Below are 23,027 nucleotides of genomic sequence, written 5' to 3' on the forward strand. Positions count from 1 at the left end.
GTGTTCTTCCAGAAATCTCTGCCTCTGCGTCTACGGACCCCTGGGCCTCGGAGGCGCTGCCCTGAGGTCCGGGGTCGCTCGAAGGCAGCCTTGTCTCGACGGGTCGTGTGGCCCACGGTCCTGGGAACCCACCCCAACCTTCCTCGCAGGGCCACCTTCTCACTGGCACCCCCACCTGCTACTTCGGGCCGGTGACTGGAGTCCTCAGCCGGACTCTTCAGCCACGCGTCCATCCCCTCCCTGCCCTGCGGCCCTCGGAGGGAGCTTCCTGTGCCCCCGCGTGGTTGGAGCCCCCCGGCTGGCACGAGAGCCACTGGGTCTCCCCTCGACCCGCCGCTGCCCCACACCAGGCCTCTGTGCCTGAGCGTCCCGTCTGAGGAGGGCAGGTCCTGGCGGGCATGCACCACCCCACCCGGAGAGAAGGGAGAAGGTGGAAAGTCGGCTGCTGCAGAGTGTGACGCGGTCTTCTGTTCGTGGGGCAGCTGGGACCGACGCATGCCCTCAGAACACAGGCTGCCACAACAGCGTCCGATTCTTGAGGAAGTTACGGCGACCAGCCAGAGACGAGGCTCCCCGTTACCTCTCGGCAATGGACCTTGTTACTTGGGCCCAAGCCCTACCCATGGGAGGGGGCCTCTCCTGCTGCCCTGCGTCCTGGGGGCTCCCGTCGCCGGGTGCTGTGCCCATCTCAGGGACGTGAACCCACAGGGATCGCGGCTGACTCTTCCGGCAGTTTCTGGCGTGCTCCTGCCCACAGAATGGGCGCGTGGCCGCGTCCAAGAGGCTGCATCCGGGGGTCTCTGGGAGCGTGGGCTTGAAGAACCGGACGCCTGGGCCCGGGCCCGGCTCTGCCACCTGCCGGGGAGGTGGCCTCCGGCCACAGACGTGGCCTGCACCTGCCTCGGTTTCCTCACCTGCAATATGGGGACGGTGGCACCCACCAGAGAGCTGGTTGAGGTGGTGCCGCGGGGTCCTTGGAGGGAGCCATCCTGCACGCGCCGCCCCCATCACGACCCCACGCGCATCTGAGACCCCGGCCACTTGGAGGCCGGCGGTGTTAAGACATCTCAGGTGGCATTCATTTGTCGGCCCCCAAATACACGCTGCGTGTGTCCCACGCAGGCCCCGGAACTGCCGCTGAGATATGGCGGATGCATCCGTGTCCCTGGGGTTCTCAGTCGGGGACAGACCCCCCCCCCCCCGCCACGCTGCCAATCACCCGAGACGCGGACGCGGCCCGAGGTTGGCCTCACGTGGTAATTCGGCACACCTGGGTCTGGCCCGCCCACCCTGGCTGCTGAGTCACTACAAACGTCTTCTTCATACTCTCGAGTCGGTGATTTCGTGGTTTCCAGGAAATAGCCCACAAGACCCTCAAGGAAAACGGTCGTCACCATGGAAAAAACTCACAGTAGAAACAAATTAAAACAGCCTGACACTCACAATGAGGGGAAAGACGCAGAAACACAATTCCCGATCGGAGGTCGGAACGCGAGAGCCACCGGAAGCTGTGAGGGAAAGCAGGCGTCCAGCGCCGCACGGGGACAGGGGTCCGGGAGCTCGTGCCGCGACATCCGGCAGCCATGGCCTCCGGAGAGCGAGCAGCCCGCAGCGGGCAGGGCGACAAGGGCCGGAGGGTTTTCTTGTCACTGGGACACCCCCTCGGTGACTTCTGAATTTATGTGGCACGTCTGTGTTGCCCACTCAGAACTATGTTCATCAAAGCTCTGTCTGTCGGGGATGGCAGATGGTTGACCCGGGAGCCCCTTTCTGCCTCTGTGCCCGTGACCGTCATGCTCACGGCCAGGGAGCCTTGTGTGGCCTCAGAACCCTTCTGAACCCGGCTCTCTGGAGCCACGGCTGACGGCGTCGTGCTGGCTGACGAGGAGCTGGCAGGCAGAGGCGCGCGGACGCACGGACACGGCTGCCGGGACACGTGCTGGGACGACCCAAGGCTGGTGCTCGGGCCCGGTGACCCCTCCTGGCCTCAGGGGGATCGGTCCACAGCTACTTACCGGCTAAACATCCTCAGGAGCCTAATGCCCATCTGGATGGCCTTCTGCGAGCAGGCCATGGCGACCTCGTGGTCGTGGGCCATGTGGGCAAAGTGGGTCAGTCGTGTCAGGGTCTGCAGCTCCACCAGGGGGTCCGACCAGTTGCACTTGGAAGCCATTTCCACCACCTTCCGGGCAGGGGAGAAGGGGCGTCTGTTAGTGCGGCTGACGTGCCACCCCCGGGGTCCCCGCCCCGAGCCACGGGTGGCTCCCACGTGGAATGGCTCGGGCACCCTGCGAGGGGCAGGTGAGCGCCGTGGTGAGGACGGGGTCCCGCGACAGGGCACCCAGTCTGCCGCCTCAGGCAAGGCCCTCTGACCCCGGCTCTGAGTCTGAGCAGCTGACCCGAACGAGTGGCCTCAGGCTGGGGGCTCTGGGCACTGGTGGCGCCTACCTGGGCCAAGGGGGGCACGGAGAAGTCCATGAGGCCCAGCCCGTTGCAGGAGTACATCTCCAGAGCAACGAGAACTCTGGTCACCGAGTTGATGTCCTCGTTGGGACTCTGGAGGAAGGAAGCGTAAGCACCCGTCAGCCCGGGGGTACCGGGACGCTGGGGTCCGGAGCCCTGGGACACGCCGGCATCGCGGCGACAGCCAGAGCCATCGGTGTGTCGGTTTCTCTCCGAGGTCCCTTTCCAGGCAGTGACGAGGCAGCAGGTCTGCTGGCTGGGCTGGCCGGGGGGTGGGGCAGGGCCCGCCCATGACCTCAGAGCCCACGTCTGTGGGAGCTCTCCTCTCTGGGTCCCTGCTTGTCCCCCTTCAGGCGGGAGACCAGGGAAGACCTCAGCAGGAGGCGTCCGCCCTGCAGGCCCCGGCCGGCCGAGCCCTCCGAGCCCCGGGGAGCTCCCAGACGCCGCCCGCGCCCCGGGCCCCTGGCACCTGCTCGTCCGCGCCCAGCCGCGGCCCGATCTGCTGCTGTAGCAGCTGCCGGGCCTTCACCCAGGTGGCAAGGAGCTGTTGCCGGGTGCTCACGGGCACCACCTCCTCGGGCTCCGTCCCGGCGCTCAGGTTCAGGGCGAACTCGCAAACCTAACACAGATGGGGCCTTGTTCTAGAGCCTGAACTCTGAACAGGAGCCCGAGCCAAGACCCAAACTAGTAAAAGTAAGTGGACCTGGCTCGTGGTCAGACCGGCGGGGGTTAAACAGGCACCAGGCCTGCAGCTGGGCGGCCTGGCCCCCACGCGCCCCTGGGGGGCCCCCCGCTGGCCCTGCCACCTGCCCGGCTCCACCGCCTCCCCTCCCTGACAACACCCGGCTCTCTGTCTTCCTCTTACAGAAATGCATGTTCTCCGCCCCTCCTTGCCCTGCACCCCATTTCCTGGCAGTGGAAAACCCTAGCCAGTTTCACCTCCTAATGGCCACCCGTCACCTGCGCTAGTGGAGTGAGGGTCCCCCCCCCCCGGCCTCGCGCAGCGAGGGCTCTACCTCCACCGCGGTCCTGACTTCAGCGCTGGCTCCTGGGTCCAGTGGTGCGTGAAACAGGTTCGGGCGCATGGGTCTTCTAGATTTTTCCGGCACTTGGGTCGGAATCCAGTTGATAATCAAGCCTCGAGCCAAAGTGTTGCAGAGCATCCCCAGCAGAGTGAAGTCTCTGGAAAGAGCGTGCCGGCAGGTGAGAACACAGTCGCACGCACAGACTCAAGCAGACGAGTCCGTGACAAAGTGCGTTTGCCAGGCTCCCATCTTGCCGGGACCAACGACAGGCGCCCGTGGTCCTGGCGCCAGTTTGCCAAGCTGTTCCAAGGCCTCCTAGGGGAAGCTGGCTGTGACGAGGGCCGCTCCGGTGACGCCTGGCTCCCCCGCCACAGGTGGCCTTCCTGGCGAGAGGGCGCCGCCGTGCCAGGCGGGCGGGCTCCCCGGGGCATCGTCGGGGCGGGACAGAGAGGCCCACCTGGCCTCCGTGCCCGCTGCCGGGCGTCCGTCAGGCCTCAGTCGCGGCCCGGGCACTTCTACCGGTTGGTTAACAGATCAAATGGGCCTCGGCCAGAACGCCCACGTTTCTCACTGGCAACGTCATGGCACCAAAACGTTGAAAACTGCTGCAAACGGTCTCCGCACGTCCAGAACCGGGGACTCAGAGTCTGAGCTCCGTCTGCGATGGAAACTCACGGCAGTGCTGGGAGGGGAGAGGCTGGCGTCTGCGGAGCCCCGCTGGGGCGCTTGCGTCAGAGGGGCATCCACAGGGCCTGCTCGCTGCCCAGCGAGGGGCTCTCTAGCTCGGGCTCCGTGTTCGTTATTAATCGTCCCTGACGAAAACCGGCACGCGGCCTGCTGGTTCCCACCCCGCCTAGCACATCTACTCCGGTATCTGATGAGAAAACCTAAAGCTTATCGCTCAGACTAAAAACCAAACCAGCAAAAAACACACAAGGAGAGTCTTTAAATGTCACCCTTGTCGGGTGACACTGTGGTCTGTCTTGCTTTTAAATTTCCGATTTTAGTTCACGAAAACAGCAATCTCCCGGGCTCCCATCCGTCTACGTAAGAAAACACAGACGCACGTTTGCAACCTTCCATGAAACCAGATGAGATTCGTACAAAGGAGTCGCTCTTTGCTTCCATTTTTCCCAGCTGATCCGGGTCTCAGCAAACCTTCCTTAGAATCACTCTGTTTGGAACAGAGTGGGGCAGGCCGGCTCCGTGCTGACACACAGTGAGGGTGGGGGCGCTCCTTGCCAGGTGGGCCCGAGGCCTTCCTCCACCACTATGGGCCGCCCTGCGGCTCAGAGAGGGTGAGCATCTGGCTTGGGGTGCACAGCTGGTGAACGGAGCCTGGGATGCTTGAGCAGCCCTCCCTGTGCCCCCACAGCCTTCCCCCTGTCCCCCTGTCCCCACGTCCCAATCACTGTCAGACACCAGCCGACGGCAGACCCGCCTTTCCCGGGGCACCACCCCCACCGGCGGACCCGTGGGTGACCCCACAGTCCCCGGGCCCGAATCAAGGTCTCTCGGAGCGGCAGGACGGGGCCTTCCCCGGGGGTCAGGACCGCACGCGGGACCCGCTGGCCACACCTACCCGTTGTGGCCCGTGGCCTTGACGATGCTCAGGAGGTGGTCCAAGGCGTCCACGAGCTCCCTCTGCCTCCCGGCCACGATGAGGTGGCGGTTGTGGTTGAGGACGTAGACCACCGCGTTCTGCACGATGCAGCCTTCCTGGATCTGTCGCCCGATGTCGGCGGACCGCAGCCAGCTGTCCATGGCGCCCTGCGACAGGCTCTCGATCCAGGTCCTGGCAGGGCGTGCCCCGTCACGCTCTTCCTCCGCAACGAGACCTTTCCCGCACGGGCACCAGGGACTCGAACGCGGGGTCCGCCCGTGGCCCACTGGCCTGCGGAGCCCGCCCCCGGCCTGGACCGCCTGCCGCGACCCACCGCGTCCCCTCGACCCGCCCGCAGGGGCCGGGCCGTGTCCCCACGCTGCGCCCGCCCGCTGCCTCCACGGGAGCCTGTTCGCCAGAGACAGAGGCTCGCCCCTCCGGTTAGCGGGGGGCAGCTAGACGGTGTGCGGCTCCCGCGACATGGGGCCGATATTCACGCACTACCACACTCTCTCTGAAAAATACTCAGTTTTAGATCCGAGACAGCTGAGACCCTGGTATCACTGTTAACAGAGCATCTCAAATTCACAAGCGTTTCTGCCGTGGCTTTTCACGTGCTGTGTCTCCCGGGATGTTCTACGGGAAGGCTCTGCTCACCCACATTCGTGACCGAGGCCCAGACCACAGCTCGTCCTCTGAGCGCACGGAAAGCCGCTCCCCTTCCACACCCCACCGCTTACACCAACCCATCGTATCCCCTTTTCACTAATAACAAAATTCGCTAACTGGAAGGAGCCAAAGTGTGGATTCTACTAAAACACACTAGACACACCATCCTGCCACGCCGGCCACGCATGACACCAGCCACGCCCCTGGTGTGGGCACAGCCTCCCTGGGCCACCCGGCCCGCTCCGTGGCTGAGCCATGCCGGCAGCTGCCGGGGACGGCGGGGCCCCTCCGAACCACCTACCGGTACACGACCCACTGTGTGTTGTCCTCGGGGCACTCGAGCGTGTAGCCGGCCGAGTGCTGGCTCGGGTCCTCCGGGGGGGTGGGGTGGTCATTGAGCTGCACGCCCTCTGAGCGCAGCAGGTGGACGGTGGCCTGCGAAGGAAGCGAGGGGCGGCAGAGTCACGGGGCACAGACGCGGCGCCAGGCGGGAACACGCGGCCAGGCACAGGGTGGGCAGACCCCGCGATGCCCCGTGGTCCTCTCAGCCTCAAGGGTCCTCCCTCCACCTCACCCACAAACACCGTGTCCCGGGAAGAGACGGCTCCTTCTACGAGCCCCACACAAGTCACGCCATTCCTCGGACACAGTCACTTCTCGACGTTAGCCAGCGCCCGGCCGCGTCTGCCCCCAGTCACCTCACGAGTGCGCAGAGGCACTGAAGGCTGCCGAAAGCACTGGCACGGCCGGGCAGGTGGCCCTGCCACCACTGGCCGTGCCCCAGTCGTCACTGCGTCCCCAGCTCACGGCATCGGCCCGGCATTTGGGAGGCACTTAGCAGACGGTCCCCGAGTAATTCAGAGAGCGCTCTAGCCCGGCTGCCCAGACCCCAGGAGAAACGACCTAACGTGGCTCCAAGGATTTTGGTTACGCAGTGCCGTGGAGCGTGGCCCCCGCGGGCGGAGGGGCAGGTGCTGTGGCCCAGTGCTGACCCCTGATGGCACACCTCTCCCCGCTACAACTTGCTCAAAGTGCTTCTGACGTCCACTCCGATGCAACCCCCCAAAACAGCAGGTCACTGCGTAGTCCCCACGTGACTGTGGGCTCCCGATGCAGAAACTATCTCTAAGGAAAGGGGACACGTAATCACGGGGCCCTCGCGCACCAGGAAGGCGCCCCTACTCGGCACCGGTCCCTTCAGGAGGCAGGTCTTCAGGGGCAGTGTTCCACAAGAGCACAGGCGCCCACGCCGACCCACCAGCGACGCACCTCTGCGTTGATGAACCCCACCTCGGCGAACTTGCGCAGCAGGCTCGGGGACGCCTGCCGCTGCGACATCACTTCTGAGTGGCCCCAGCCGTCCTGGGCCGCGCTGTCTCCGCCCCTCTTCTTCTTTCCTGGGGGAAAGAGCGGAGCCTCAGCCTTGGTCAGGCGTGGTGTTTCTTTTGCAGCCAAGAAACAAAAACAACTCAAGGATTCCTGGCTCACCCCCCAGCTCCGGGGGCAGACAGGGGTCTCTGGGAGGTGCGTCTTTGCTGGAAGGGGCCGGAGGAGAGGCCCCCCCACCCCCGGGGTGCAGGGCTCCCTGGGCGGGTGGCTAACGCGTCCCCAAAGCCGGCTCAGCCGCAGCTCATGTGTCACTGACGTCCCCGACAACACATTCTTGGTTTTGCTTGTGCCCCTTGAGACGCGCCCGGCCCCACCAAGCCTGCAGCAACCCTGCCCTGGGTCTCCTCAGACCCCTGGCACATGCCTGTGCCCTGACCGTCCACCGGACCTGCCCACTGACCCATCAGCCCCAGAATCTGTGCTGATGTGGGGAGCCGTCCTCCACCCACACTCCCGAGAAAACCCCACCCACCTCAGCCCCCCCCCCCTTCACTGTCACCTCTGCCCTCTGCCCTCTGCCCTCTGCCCCCAGGCGCCCGACATGGCGGCCTCTGTTCTCTTGCTCACAGCAGGTGCCTTCCCTTTTGGAGCCCCGATGACCCTGAGGGACCAAAGAGCAAAGGGACAATGGCCCGGCTGCACAGGGTCCGGCGGGTCACGGTGACGCTCGGGAGTCCCTTCCATCGCAGGACCCCTCTTTCCAGCACGTGCACGCTGACCCGGCCCCCGGCAGGAGCCGCCCCACTGGTCATCGGGGCTGCCGGCCCCTACCCAGGGGCGGCCGCACGGTCCGGCTCCGGGCTTCGGGGAACACGCGACCCTGGCTGGCGCCTGGGCGCGCGTGTGGGGGCCCTCGTACCTCTCTTCAGCCGCGCCGGCTTCTTCGCCTTGACGTTGTCGTACAGGAGGCAGAAGCGGCACGCTGTCCGGCAAACGTCCCACACCCCCTGCTTCCGGGCGACTTTGGCGAGCTCGGCCCAGATCTGTATTCTGCTCGCCAAGGAGCCAAGCGACAAGAGCGCGCGCGCGTGTCGCTCGTGACAGGCCACCCGGCACCACCGCGGGGGCCGCGAGCCACGGCCCTTCTCGCCCCGTGGGGGTGCCCACGCCCCTCCCTGCTGGGGCGGGTGTCCCGCTAGCCCGGCCGGGGGCGCCGCCTCACCCACCGCTCCCTGGCGTTCTCGCCCCCCAGACGCCACAAGTGCCCGGCGGCCTTGTCCACGCTGATGATGTGGTGCCGTGCCTTCGCGAACAGGAAGCTGAACCGGCCCCTGGTCTTCCCTGTAGACACTGTGGGCGGAAATGGAAGGGCAAGGCTGGCGTCCGGTGTCCCAGGGCCCAGGACTGGGAGGGGCCGCACCTCCGTCCCAGGGACCCTGGTGCCAGGGGGGTGCCGCCCCCACACGCAGCAGCCCGGGGGCTCTGCGCTCCGGACAGGCGTGAGCTGGTGCCCCTCCGGAGGGCGCTCCCTCACACCGGCCCCTGCCCGACACCCCCTCTCCCTCCCGTGGCCTGGCCCTCTGGTCTGCTGGGTGGCGGGGGCTCCCCTTGATAAAGGAAGCGCAAGCCACGGAGAGCCTGGCTTCCGCGAGCGCGGGGCTGCCCGGCACAGTTGCACAGAGCGTGTGGCACATGCTGTGCCCCTCTCAGCCAACACGCCAGCCACCTCCAGGAGCCGGCCCCCCGCCCCCGGGGCCCCTCACCCTGCAGGGCCGGGGTGCCTTCTCCGGCTGGGCTCCCGGCCGGCCAGCAACGCTCTTACCGATCGGAGCACCTCAGGACTCTGCCGACACTCGCAGGGCACAGTGGAAAGCCAGGGCGGCCACACCCAATGAGCCCCAGGGCCACAGAGGGCCACGTCCCAGAGCCGTCTTCTCCCCACCGCTGGGGCATGACAGCTGGGGGAGCCTCGGGGCAGCCTTCGGCGGGGCCCCCCGGCCGGGCACCCAGCCGCTGTCCTCAAGAATGTGATGTGCCCGGCGGGTCAGTGGGCAGAACTGTGCCCCCCAAAAGGTATGATGAACCCTAACCCCCAGAACCTCAGACTGTGGCCTTATTTGTGTCTCCACGGGGACGAGGTGAAGGCACGGAGGACACTGCCACCTACAAGACACAGGGGGGCTGCAGCCAAGCCCCCTCCAGACTGGTGCTTTCAGAGGCCCAGACCGCACACGTCAAGGTTCGGACCTTCGGCCGGCACAGCGTGGCCCCCACACGCCAGGCTGAGTGTCTGCCTCAAGGCGGCACAAGGCTCAGGCGGCCCCTGAGCAGAGACATCCTGGGCTCTGGAAGAGAAAGCCAGCCTACCTTTGGCCTCGTTCTCGCTGTCGAGCACAATCTGGAAGGTGTCGGGGGCCAGGGCCAGGCCCGCGTTCACTAGGAGAGCCCGCTTCTTCCTGACGCTGTCTTTTGGGATAGCCTTCTTCGCCTGCAGCAGGAAGGAAGAGTGGGCTCTCACATTGCCAGAAGCGACACTGCCTCTGGGCTGTTCCAAGGAGGCACGTGGGCCCCTGCAGGGCCCCAGCCCCCCCCCCGGCCAACCCCACAAAGGTCATGATGACAGCACCTGCTCGATGGCCACGACGGCCTTGTCCTCGGCACGCTCGGGGCACCGGTACAGCCTGGTGCACAGACGCAGCCGGTTGAAGGCCATCCCGAGCTGGTCCTGGTAGAGGCCCAGGCTGTCCAGACGCATGGCCTTCTGCAGGTGCCGCATGGCCGGCTCCAGCCGGTCCTCGTCCTCCTCGATGTGCACCATTTCCATGTGCACCTGGCAGCGGAGCAGGACCATGAGGCTGGGGGGTGGGCGGGGGGGGACAGCACAGCGTCACGCGGGCCCCGGGAGCACTGGCTTCCCAGTAGACGCCCCAGGGGGAGACGTGCCGTGAGCCTCCGGCTGCTCCTGGCTTTCCTGCATCCTTTAGGCCCTGCCCGGCCTGCCTGGAGGACTCAGACGGGGGGGGGGGGGGGGGTGGGGGACAAGCAGCGAGGGCCCTGCGGAAGCCAGAGCAGCCGGGGCCTGCGCTCTGAGGCCCAGAAGCAGCAAGCTGGCAGACCAGGGACACACCAGTGAGGCCTGCCAGGCGGCGCACAGGGCCAGCTCGGGAAGCTTGGGATGCTGCAGCCACCTGGTCTGTCCACAGGCACCGCCCACCCTCCCCCCCCCCACGCCCACTGCTCCCTGCAGCCCGCCCCCCCTGCAGCATGCGGCCGGAAGCCTGCTCTTTGCCCCTCCGAAGGCAGCCCCGCTCGGGTCTTAGCAGCTGGGGCACACCCCACACTCAGAACAGCCACCGTGCCCCATGGGCCCTCACCCTACCTCTGCCAGTGTCTACGCTATCAGCGAGGGGTCCTCACAGCCTTTCCATCAACGGGAGGCAGAGATGCCTCCTGGGATGCCAGCATTAGCAAATCCAACAAATTTGGCCGAATGCAAGTTCCACAGGACCCACCAACTGAGCACAGATGGAGGCGTAAATGCCACGTGGCCTGCCTACGACCTCAGGGACGGGACGAGGAGGCAGGGAGGCCCCGTGGCCCTGGTTAGTGCCGGGAGAGGGCCCGCGCTCCTCACGGGGAACCAGGTTCACCCACAGACTCTCTACAAGCCCGGGCGGCAGCCAGGGCCATGGTCCTGGGGTGGCTACAGAGGACACCTTAGGAGCTGGCCGAGGCCAGCCAATGCCACGCACAGCAGAGGGGGCCACACGGAGGGTCAGCCCGCTCTGGGAACGACCTGGCAGATGGCTCGCTTGAAGAGGCCGTGACTCGAATGAGGGCACATAGCTGCCAGAGCGGGAGGAACAGAACCAGGCGAAAAGGACTTAGAAGTGAGCAATCCTCCGACGGTGGTAAGTGACTCTGCAACACGCAGCAACCACAAAGCGGGGCCACATATGCGAGGCGGCCGGCACGGGGCTCCGGCGGAGGGAGACCGCGGCCCCTGGGGGGCGTCAGGCGTGAGCCCGTGATTGTCGGCCCCCCGGGGGACAGAGCGCAGAGCCGCCGTGCCAAGGAGGCGACATCAGAGCACAGCCTGGGCGGCTGGAGTCCTAGGCTGGCAGGAGGGAGGGGCTCTGTGACACCAGAGACCGGACGACCAGGAGGCTGTTCGTCACCAGACGTGGTTAACTCAACGCCTTTCCAACAAAAACCAACTTCCCCAGACGGGACAACAGAGCCTAGCACCCCGCAGCGTATCACCCACACTGTTCAGTGCACACCAGGCGAGCAAGGACGAGAAAAATGTGACCCACAGTCAGGATACAGGAAGGACCACATGTTGAGTTTACCGGATAAATCCACTAATGCACGTATTACAACACAAGTACAAATATATCAAAAACCTGAAGGAAAACAATACTAAGGACAGAACAGATATTGAATCTCAGGGGAGGTGGAGAAATGCAGGAACTAGACTACGTGAGGGGAAAACTCCTGCTCAGGGCTCACGGCACACAGGAGACGGCGGAAGGAAATCAGCCACCAGAGGGACAGACTGAACAAGATGTAAAAACGAGCGGAGACTTGGGGACCTGTGGGCAGTATTGAGGGTGCACTCGAAACCCAGGTCCCAGGAGGCGGAGAGCGAGAAGGACGAAGTCACAGCCAATGACTCCGCAAACCTGAGATGTCCTGTCACGTATCCGGGCATCGCAGCCAACCCAAGGAGGATTCTTTAAGGCTCTGAGGAATCCCATAACCAAAACTCTGAAAACAGACGAAGCAGAAAGACTCACGGCACACGGAACGACGCTGAAAACAGCGCACGTCTTCCTCAGGAACTGTGACGGCCAGAAGCAGAACATCGTCTTCAAAGTGTCTGAAGAGGAAAACTGTCCCTGAACCCAGAATCCGGTGACCGGCGAAAATACTCTTCAAAGATGGGGATGAGGTGAAGCCATTTCAGGTCAACACGGCAGAAGCTCTTAGGGCTGAGATCAAGCAGGTGGGAGCTTGGGTGTGTGGGAAGGAGAGACCCAGCGGCACCGGCCAAGAGGGAGGCAAACCCAAGAAACCCTCGTTTCCCTCTGAAACGTTCTCCTTGTTGAAGAAAACCACTGGCCGCCAAGACCAGACGACAGCACTGCAAGCTGAAGGTGGACACATCTTCACGTGGGAGACGTCACACTACATCGAGGGGAGCCCACGGCCACGACGGCACGGAGGCAGGGAGCGGGCTGAGGGAGGAGAAGGGCTGCGGGGGCCCTGCCTGCGGGGTGCGGGGTCAGGTGCGCAACTGGCCCTCACGGACTCTGCTGCCCGAGGACCCGTATTTTTGGCCCTCGAGCGGCGCCACCCCCGCCCCCCGCAAAGTACAGCCGAGGAAGTGGACACAATTCTAAAAGTTAACCTCGAGGAAGGCAGGGAAGGAGCCGCAGGAAGCAGAAAGGATGAGCGGAAAGATGTGAGGTCGAAGACCAGCTTCAGCAGGACACGGAGGGCAGAGGGTGCGGGGCTCCAGGCACCACGCAGAGGGTCACGGTGATGGAAGGCGGACAGACAGCGGTCCACCCGACACTGCCAGGCCGTGCTCCGCGCGTTCGAGGTACGCAGAGGACAGGATTTAAGAGGATGGAAAAGGAGAGGCCGTGCACCCGGGGAGGTGGTGTTACCACCACACGCCGGAGCCTTCAAGGCAGGGGGGTCACCAGCGGCTAAGAGGCCACGAGGAGACACGACCCCAAACGTGCGGGACGCGGTGTTTGGGACCACGCCGAGCAAAGCTGAGGGAGACACGGGGTGCCAGAGGCCAGGCGGCTCGGAGCCGGAGGCCCGCACTCCGGCCGGCTCTCGCTGGGCTGAGCACTCTGCACCCAGGGGAACTCTGGCCTCAGGGTCAGCCCGAGGGGACACTGACAGGAGCTGCCAAGAGCCCCTCAACAAGGACAGACAATGCCATCAGCTGCCACCAGGACTCCTCGGCGTCGACCTGCCATGGGGAGTGTGGCAGCCTGGAACCCTCCTCCAGAAGCAGCCACTCGGCACAGCCCCCAGGCCCAGAACCTTCTAAGGAGAAAGAATACTTCCTAGCTTCCCGATTCATTTTATAAAGCCAGCGTGACCTTGACGTCAACCCTGACAAAGGAAGGAAAACACAGGCCGATGTCCTCATGACCATATGCATAAGACCCTCTAACAGATCACGGGAAGGAAGCCGAACCTGGCAATACATTAAAGAGTGAAAAGATGGGGACCACACAGAGCGCGCACGGTTGGTTCAACCCCCAAAACCCAATTGGCGTGATTCAGGCAGTAAGAACGGGAGAGAAAAGGCACATGCCCGTCTTCACAGCCGCAGAAGAAACACCATCCGGGGCTAAAGGGCCTGTTGCCAACGCGGATGCCCCCACACGTGCGTCCTACTGGGGGCAGCGGGGTCTCCATGTCACTTAGGAGAATTAGCAGAGAAAAAGGGGGAAACCACCCGTTGTTTTCTAAACTCAGGCATACATGAAAATAAGCTAAAAGGAAGTAAGAAATAGACTCATTAAAATTCAAAGCAGGCCAAAGAGAAGGAAGAATTAGAGAACCTGTGAAATGAAAGAACAGATGGAAAACGAGGACGCTGGGAATGTGGCACGTGTGCTTCCCAGCCGCCCCGCCCCCTGCCGCCTGCACCTGTGCCCGCGCCCGCCTAGGGTCGCCCCCGCCCCGCAGCAGCCCAGGGACCACTGGCCGGGACTGCGTCTTCTTCCCGTGGCCCGGCCTGTCTCTTTAGGCATTTCAAGGCCCGCTCTGCCCTCCTGCTCTCCAATGGGTGCCACCTTGGGCTTACGCCCTGTCCACAGCCCAGGTGACCTTCCCAGAGACCCCTGTGAGCTCTGGACGCACAAGACCGGGGTGTCCGCAAGGGGCCGTGGGCCTGCTGCCCACCTCCCACAGCTCCATCCCTCCCGGCTCACGCCGGCTTCCGTGCCACCCGGCGCCCGCCCTGTCCACAGGCTGTTCTCGACAGCGGGGTGGCCGTTTGACCACTGGCGATACCTCCTCTGTGCCGGGTCCTCTGATGACGCTGTCCCCCGGCACAACCTCCGCCCCTGGAGGACTGATGAGCCCCCCTTCTACGTGTCTGGAGGGCTCTGCTCCTGGGGCGTCATCCTCCCGGCCCCCGGGCCGTCTCTCTGTCTGGGCTCGGTTTCTCGGAGACCGACTGGGACCGTCCTGCCTAAACACCCACCCGCCCTCCCTCCCTGCTCTACTGCCCTCTTAGCACTTCCCAGGGCTGGCCTCCTGAAAGCAGAGTGGAGATGTAGGTGTGCCTGCAGGCCCGGGGACCCTCGGTGCCGGGACCCAGGCGGGCGCCCGCTCTCCGTCAGCCGTTAGCGGGCGGTGGGGGACCGCCGAGCCCCGCGCGGGGCACGCGGGTGGCTCCATCCCTGCAGCAGCCGCACAAGCCCTCTCTGACGCGGGTGGGGTTTCCCGCTTGCACGCTTTTTGGGGGAAGTCAGCTGGATTTCACCTTTTTCCCGGTGTTGAGGGATTCTGCCCCGGCCCCCTCCCACCACGTTTCCCCATCTCTGAGAGGACAGCCCGGGACGCAGACACGCAGGCCACCTGTCCACCTTCTCCAGGACGTCCGCGACGTTGGCCAGCGGCTTCCGCAGGTGGTGTCTCAGGTTGTGCTGCAGCAAAGGGAGACACGTGTTCCACTGGGTGGTGCACACCACGTGGATGACCCTGGGGTCGCCCAGGCGCACGGCTCGCTGCAGCGTGATGTCCAGTCTCCGCACTATATTCAGCTGGGCCTGCACAAAACACATCGACCGGTCCGCGAAGCACCACGTACCGCGTGGGGGGCCTGGTCCCGAGGCCCGGAAGCTGGAGGGCCAGCCGGGACCCGAGGTCTGAGCCTGTCTCTGGCAATGGCCTGCATCCTCTTTTCTAGAAGGGATGTAAGAATGTCTGGGAGATGCTCCCTTAAAAAGCCCGGAATGGCCTCTGCACACCCGTGGATGAGGTTCTCTTCCGTGAATTGAGTCCATCCAAGTGCACTTCTCAGCCCTGTACATGCCCTGTGGCCCACGGCCTGTTACGTTTACAACCCAAAGAACACGTCCCCTGTTCCGTGCTGCATGTGCCCTTCCCGCCAGGCAGGCTCTGGTCCCGCGTTTTCAGATGCGTGGAACCGGCTCCCCAGCCCCACGCCTCCTCAGAGCCCACGGGGGCTGCCCACGGGTCCTAAACTCGGCCACGTCCCACGCTTCTGGCTGCCAGCACCCTCGGGGCCTCCCCTCACGCTGCCTCGTGAACCGGTGCCCGAAGCTGCTCTGTGCTCCACACAGCACTCCCTGCGGCCCCCAGGGCCACACGCACCGCCCGTCTGCTGCTATCTCCTGATCACACGTGGGGCCAAAGTGTTCCCTGCAAAGCGTCTCCTACACAGCGTTTGTCAAGCGCCTACCAGGTGCCAGACAGGAGGGTCAACGCTAGAGGAGCCACACGGGCAAGTCCGAGAGGAACGGATATCCGCTGGGCCGCAATGAAGGCGCCACACAGAGCCTGCTGCAGGTGTGGGGGACGGGGCCCCGCGCCCGGCCGCCGATCTCCTGGCCCGAAGGCTCCCTGGGGGTGCCAGGAGCCAAGCCCACGAGTGCCCGCATTGGCTCCAATCAACACGAGGCTCCAAATCTCTGTTTCGACAGCTTTTTTTCTCCTTTTAAGCTGCAAATTTCTCATTACAGAATGGTCTGAAACGATCTCTGAACTCCTTTTCTGGCAGTGGCTGCCGGTCCAAATCCCACCGCGTTGAGTAAGCATATGGGACAGTGAAACCAAGCTCACGTCACCACCACGTTTGGGCAGCTGCCTCCTCTCTGACCGCAGACGGGGAGCACAGCAGCCACGTCCGCCGTTTCCAGATGGGGCCGTCACCGTGAGTGAGCACCGCGCCCGCCTGGGCGTCCCCTGGATCCGCCCTTCCTGGGGCCCCTGCCTCTCCCCACGCACTTGGGGATCCCTGAATCCCCAACAGCCTCTGGCCACCCTCGTCTCCCCACCCCCAGATCCCTGCCTGCCCCCATTGTGTGCAACGACCTTACCGCCTACCCCGAGCCCCTCGGGTTTCCAGGCCCCGCGTGGCTGATAGCCCCACGCTGTGGTAGGGAGTGACTTTTGCCTTCCTGGACGGGAGTCTGGATGGCAAAGAGCCGTGACAGGGACACGAAGGCCTGACCAAGGGCAACCGCATGGGGCTACGGGGACGGGCACCGCCACTCGGGCAGCAGGAGGGCTCTCGGGAGCTCATCCCCGTGCCCCGCCCCCTGCCCGGGCTGCGTGACCCCGATATGCCTGCTATGTGGTGGCCCAGGAGCCGTGGGGGAGCCCGTCCCGGCGGGGCTCCTGCCGGGGAGGCTGTGTTCACCGGTGGGAACCCGAGGCACGGGAGGCTGGCCTTGTGTCCCCCTCACCCGGGGGCCAGCGACCTTCCAGGACGCGTGCAAAGCCGCTCAGTGACACCGACTCCTGTTCAAGGACTTACCTCAACAGCTGCTCGGACGTAGACTTTAACTTTACTTTCGAGTCCTAAAGCTTCTAATTCATACTCCAGGCATTTGATTTCAATCAGCTTCCCAGGGTCCTACAGGACACACACAGTTTTTGTACACGTGGGGGTTTTTAGTGAAAGAAATCACACACATTCATTAACTTCAAAAACCATTTAAAGATATTAACGTACTAGGTAGAAACTCAACAAAAAGACCTCTGGAGAACACAAATATATATATATTAAAAAACGTAACCTTTTTCCCCCAAAATGCAAAGACTCAAGTGAGAAAGCAAAAACGGCTTTTTTGGTTACCTTTTTAACCATGGGGGAGAGAGCTCATTTCACCGGACGTCGAATTTTTACATGATGGCACCAATTTCAGATAAACTCTTATAAAGTCTGGCAAACGTGTTTTCTTTGACTTAACCCCTGCCGGCTTAGGAAGAGAGTGCCCTGCTCGCTGGACGCGGAGGCAGGCCGCAGCAGGAGCCCGGGGTTTGTCGGGGCGGCGTCTACCTCACTTTTTACAAAACTGCTAAGCTTTCCCAAAGGTGTCGTGCCATCCTGAGTCCCCAGCGGCTGGGCGGACAGAGAGCTCCAGCCCGCCCACGTCCTCTCCCACATCTGGTGCGGTCAGTCTGCTCACTGCGGCCATTCTAGTAGGTGTGTCGACGTGAGTTAATATCAACATTGGTCTCTGCCTCGGTTCCCAGCACAGCGCTCCTGAAACCCTGGTAATCTCCTGAGTGGCACAGCACCGGGAGCATCTTTCCTAAAGATGTGACTCCCGGCGGGGGGGGGGGGGGGGGGGGGGGCTCCTGGGTGGGGGCCGGTCACACAAAGACCAAGCCATGATTAGAAGCTTGGGATTCTCAGACCTGCCTCTACCCCCGAGAGAGGGGGCGGGGGCTGGAAATGGATTACTAATTGCATCACGCCTATGGGAGGAAGCCTCCATAACGTCCCAACAGTACAGGGTTCGGGGAGCCTCGAGGTTGGCAAACACGTCCATACACCAGGAGGGTGAGCCGCCTCCGCTCTACAGGGACAGAGGTTCCTGCCCTTGGGACCCTTCCAGACCTCGCCCTCTCTCTGTTCATAGGCTGTTCATCTCCATCCTTCATCACGTCCTTACGTAACGGTCCTCTTTGTCTCATTCCGGTTTTCGACTTTTGTATCAGTGTAGCTACTTCTGCTCTTGTGGTTGCCATTTACACGGAATATCTTTTCCCACGTCTTCACTTTCCGCCTCCACGTGCCCTTGACGCTGAGGTGAGTCTCTTGTGGGCACATAGTCGGGCCCGTTTTGGTTTGTTGTTTAACCCATTCAGTACCCTGTCTCTTTTGATAGAAGCATTTAACCCTCTATATTTAAAGTAATTGTTAACAGGTAAGGACTGATCACTGCCATCTTCCTTCCCGGCTGGTTTTTGCACTTCTGTGTTTCTTTCTTCCTCGCTTGCTTTTCTGTTCCCTTTGTGATTTGATGGCTCCCCATTTGATTCTTTCACTCTTTTGTGCATTGTGCTTCACGGTTACAAAAAGCTCCTTACAAATGTATAGTAATGTCAGTCTATTTTAAGTTGAAACAATTTCGCTCCAATCACGTACAAAAACCCTACCTTTTCACTACCCCCCACTACATTGTATGTTTTTTATGTCACGGTTTACATCTTTTCACGTTTTGTATCCATTAACAAATTATTGTAGTGTTCTTTTTAATAATTTTGTCTTTTAAACTCTATACCAGGGGAAGCGACTTACACACCACCATTAAAATATGAATACTCTGACGTGACTATATGCTCACCTTTACCAGCGAACGTTATACTGTCATATATTTAATTAATGTCCTTTCATTTCAGCTTGAAGAACTCCCTTTAGCATTCCTTCTAAGACAAGTCTAGAGGTCATGAACTTCCTCAGCTTTTGTTTGTCTGCGAATACCTTTTATTTCTCTTTCATTTCTTCAACGTTTATTTATTTTTTGGGGGACAGAGAGAGACAGAGCATGAACGGGGGAGGGGCAGAGAGAGAGGGAGACACAGAATCGGAAACAGGCTCCAGGCTCTGAGCCATCAGCCCAGAGCCCGACGCGGGGCTCGAACTCACGGACCGCGAGATCGTGACCCGGCTGAAGTCGGACGCTTAACCGACTGCGCCACCCAGGCGCCCCTCTCTTTCATTTCTAAAATGAAAGGACTATCCAGCTTTGCTGGATAGAATATACTTGTTTGGAAGTTTTTGAATATATCATCCAGCTCTCTCCTGACCTGCAAGGTTTCTGCTGATAAATCCATTGATAGCCATATGGCAGTTCCCTTGTATGAAATCCCTGTCTCTTGCCGCTTTCGAATTCTCTTTTATAATAATTTTTACGATAAAACTTCTGACAGTTTTATTATAATACGTTTTGGTGAAGTCCCCACTAGGTTGAACCCTATGGGACCAACAAGCTTCATGTACTTGGATGACCATATCTCCCCCCAGATTTGGGGAGACTTCAACCATTATTTCTTTAAATCAGGTTTCCACCCCTTTCCCTATGCCTCCTGGGACTCCCATAACGCAAACACTGTTTCGCTTGCTAGTGTCCCATAATTCACATGGGCTTCCCATACTCGTTTTCATTTCTCCTCCTCTGGGGAATTTCAAATGACCTTTGAGTTTACACATTCTTTTTTCTGCTTGATCAAGTCTGCTACTGATGCTCTCTACTGCACTTTCCACTGCATTCACTGTATTCTTCGGCTCCGGAATTTCTATTTCATTATTTCTTATGATTTCTATTGCTATCGACCTTTTCATTTTGCTCACGTGTGGTTTTCCTGATTTCATTGTGTATCTGTGTTCTCTTGTGGCTTGCTGACTTTTCTTAAAACAAGTGTTTCAAATTCTTTGGCAATTCATAGATCTCCATCTCTTTGGACGAGGCTACCAGATCACTGTTGTGTTGCTTTGGTGATGCCGTGTTTCCTTGATTTTTTGTGTTTCTTGCAGCCTTGTGTTGACGTCTGTGCATTTGACGAAGTAGTCATCTTTTCCAGACTTTGGTGGGGAAAGACCTTCGCCTGTGGGTGGACAGGATGTGGCGGCTACAGTTCTAGGAAAGGCCCAGCGTCACGGTCTCCGTGCAGCTCCATCAGCCAAGGTTAGCATCGGCGAAGACTACAGGATTCCTCAACAGTCAAGGCTGCTGGTCTCTAGTTTCAAGGTCTCTTGGAGTCTTTGGTGGTGAAGGCTGCTGGGGACCCCCCAGTCCCTTTTTCTCCCACAGGGTATGTCCACGGGGATCTCTTTTGGCACCCGGCCTGGGGTGCAAGCACCCTGGTAGTGGTGGTGGCACCGATGTCCGACGCACAGGTGCCCAGGCGGCAGCCTGCGTCGCGGGTGCTTGCAAAGCGACAGCAGCTCCGGGGGCCCGGGCACTGGCTAGCGGGCAGTGGTGATGCTGTGTGTGACACACGTGTGTGTTAAGCAGCCACGAAGCCAGGATCTAGGTCTAATGGCTTTAAATTCCACTCCAGGAAGTACTCTCAGCCCCGTGTAGCCTCTGAAGATTGCTCCCTGGTCTCCTTTTGGGGGATTCTCTCTGCAGCTCGTGTAGTTTCCTCATACACGGGCGCTAATCCGAACGCGGCTAACGACTTGACGGAGCCCCTGGAGCTCTCCACAGCTCCCTTCGTGCAGTTGGCTCCTCTCTGGTCCTCGGTCCCGTGAACCGGGGCCGCCTCGTCCTCCTGACCAGCAGCTCGTCCTCCATCCAGTAGACTACCACCGGCTTCACCCGTGTTTGCCTCCACCCGCCGAGTCTACAAACTCTCCGGGCGGTAAACTGGACGATGCTAAGACCCACCCCGTCTGTTCCCCACCTCTTGGTTTTGCTTCCCTTCATCACCTATTGTTCCGTGTCCTGAAATGTAGCGTTTCACATACTGTTCGGTTTTTTAGTTGTTTCAGGCTTGAGGGCCTTTTATTCCATCTTGGCCAGAAAAAGTTCGTTTCTTTCGCCATGTCCCGTTCGTATTCTTTCCCCCTTTTAAGAAAAGGGCCACTCGTTACTGAACGATCACCTAGAACTACGCGTTTGTTTTTGCTTTACTTTTGTTTAACTCTCCTCTTAAGAGCATAGTAAGACATCAGGCATTACAGTCAGTGCCGGAAACCTCGCTCTGCCTGTTTCCCCGATGACGCCTCTTCCCTCTCGGCTGCCACTTCTCCACACTGACCCAGGGTGGATCTGGACCGGGCCTGACCCAGCCGTGTGACTTCCCAACCACGCTGCCCGTCACTGCAGGGAGGCCCTACGAAGAAAGAGCTGGCAAACCGTGGGAATCTGAACGTGCCCGCTTTAGAGACACTGGAATGATCTTAACACCCATCCATCTGTTCAACAAAAATCCGCAGAGCACCTCTCCAGGGCCAGGCATTACGCTGAGAAGTGGGTGACATATGACATAGGACAATGCGCCCTTTCTCAAGTGATATTAGAAATACCCGTGTTAGGGGCTCCTGGTGGCTCAGTCGGTTGAGTGCCCTACTCTTCAGCTCATGTCACGATCTCACAGTTCGTGAGTTCGAGCCCCGCGTCAGGCTCTGTGCTGACGGCCCGGAGCCTGGAGCCTGCTTCAGATTCTGTTTCTCTCTCTCTCAAAAATGAACAAACATTTAAAAAAAATGGAGGAATCCACTTCAAGTACACGCAGAATATTCACGAAATCCAGCACCAATAAATACTGAGGGTGTTGGAAAGACCAGCGAGGAAAGGGGGCGCTGACCTCTGAGGTGCACTTCGCTGAGCCCGCCTCATTCGAGTGAAAAATTTACATAAACAAGAACGGGCACTGGACGTTTCCAGATGCCACAGGCCTGATAGCACCCGCTGACCCTGTCAGATGGCAGCACCAGGAGGGATAACACCCCCCCAGGAGGGATGTTCCTCTCGCTGGAGGTCGCTTTGGGCAGGCGGCCCGAAGGGAGGCCACCTCCGAGCTCGGGCGGGCAGGGCCTGCTGGGCAGAGTCGGGGAGAGAGTCCCTGAGGGACCTCCCCCGGAGGCAGCAGGGTGGTGAGGGCCCCGCCGCCTACACGTGACCCACCTTTGCAGGAAGCCGCCGACGGCAACAAGGACCACCCCCCTCACCACAGGCAGGGCACTGGACTCCGACAGCGGCCCCGGGAAAGCGGTCTCGTCCCTGCTGGCTCCGTACAGAGAAAAAAACTACACCCCGAGGGTGTCACTCAGCTGGTGAGTGACGGAAGCCGGTGGGATCCCGATACTAAGTTTGGGCCACTGTGTGTGGACACAGAAGACAGGAACAGCCCGCAAAAGAACCCGGAAGTGCTTCCAAATAGGTACGCCCGCTCTCTGGCCTTGGCGGTCTCCAGCCCCACCCCCCCCCCACTGCCCTATCCCCGCTCTACCAGCCGGTCAAGGTCCAAATGAAGTTTTATTTCCTTTTTTAGAACAATTTCCCGATCTACAGAACCACAAACATGACTGGTTTCCCCTCTGCCAAACCGAGTGTCCCATTCTCTGCACCGCGGAAGGGGCGGCACTCTAGAGCTTTATTTGGAGGGAGACTCCCAAGGACCTGCTGGTATCTGGGACCCACGGGTAATCTGGGACTAAACACAGCAGGTGCTCAATGGAAAGTGCAGGAAGTGACCCCCCGCCCCCTGCCCAACCCGAGCAAATGGTCCCACCGTGCGAGCGAATCTTCCCTCCAACCTCCCCACCCTCGCAGGCAGTGGCCCTCACGGCCTCTGCTGGTCACCGGGCACCGTGTTCAACACTGTCCACGCCACCGCTAAACAGCCTCTGCTCTGCGGGAGAGCCCTTGTGGTTTCTTAAGTTAAAACACATAAACCTGGGGGCGCCTGGGTGGCGCCGTCGGTGAAGCGTCCGACTTCAGCCAGGTCACGATCTCGCGGTCCGTGAGTTCGAGCCCCGCGTCGGGCTCTGGGCTGATGGCTCAGAGCCTGGAGCCTGTTTCTGATTCTGTGTCTCCCTCTCTCTCTGCCCCTCCCCCGTTCATGCTCTGTCTCTCTCTGTCCCAAAAATAAATAAACATTGAAAAAAAAAAAAAAAAGAAAAAAGAAAAACACATAAACCTGAAGCTGGCTTAGAAACTTCTGGCGGGAATGTAAATTTTTCTTTGGAGGGCAATATTATAATATGCATTTTCAAATCGTAAAAGTGAAACTTCCAGAGTAATTTCCCGTCATGACCTTATGTTAGGGGGAAACCCCTAAGTGCAGATAAAATCTTCAGGCACAAAATGTTCACGTAAGAACAAAACATAACAGGGTTCAAACGTCTAAGAACGCGGCCGAGGAGTAAGTTGCGGACCATGAATATCCCGAAATAACGGTGCAGCCGTTCGAGT

The 23,027-nt window shown here is 60.8% G+C and overlaps 1 protein-coding gene across 5 annotated transcripts in view; it reads right to left on the reverse strand.

Annotated features, from left to right (window-relative positions):
• The window catches only part of CFAP46 (cilia and flagella associated protein 46), a 97,765-nt gene that overhangs the window by 65,947 nt on the left and 8,791 nt on the right, over positions 1-23,027 (reverse strand). For 4 of the 5 annotated variants that reach the window (XM_045439327.1, XM_045439330.1, XM_045439326.1 and 1 more), the window contains 13 exons: positions 16,631-16,729; positions 14,707-14,897; positions 9,716-9,944; positions 9,457-9,577; positions 8,316-8,439; positions 8,009-8,139; positions 7,030-7,157; positions 6,062-6,195; positions 5,071-5,283; positions 3,480-3,645; positions 2,933-3,082; positions 2,449-2,556; positions 2,016-2,182 (listed from right to left, as the gene is read on the reverse strand). In XM_045439327.1, coding sequence (XP_045295283.1) covers positions 2,016-2,182; positions 2,449-2,556; positions 2,933-3,082; positions 3,480-3,645; positions 5,071-5,283; positions 6,062-6,195; positions 7,030-7,157; positions 8,009-8,139; positions 8,316-8,439; positions 9,457-9,577; positions 9,716-9,944; positions 14,707-14,897; positions 16,631-16,729 — 1,961 coding nt within the window. The remainder of the gene's footprint in view (positions 1-2,015; positions 2,183-2,448; positions 2,557-2,932; positions 3,083-3,479; positions 3,646-5,070; positions 5,284-6,061; positions 6,196-7,029; positions 7,158-8,008; positions 8,140-8,315; positions 8,440-9,456; positions 9,578-9,715; positions 9,945-14,706; positions 14,898-16,630; positions 16,730-23,027) is intronic. The other variant, XM_045439329.1, reaches the window with a different exon arrangement.

The sequence above is a fragment of the Leopardus geoffroyi genome, chromosome D2, assembly GCF_018350155.1.
Source record: "Leopardus geoffroyi isolate Oge1 chromosome D2, O.geoffroyi_Oge1_pat1.0, whole genome shotgun sequence".
In the NCBI taxonomy this organism is placed as follows: Eukaryota; Metazoa; Chordata; class Mammalia; order Carnivora; family Felidae; genus Leopardus; species Leopardus geoffroyi.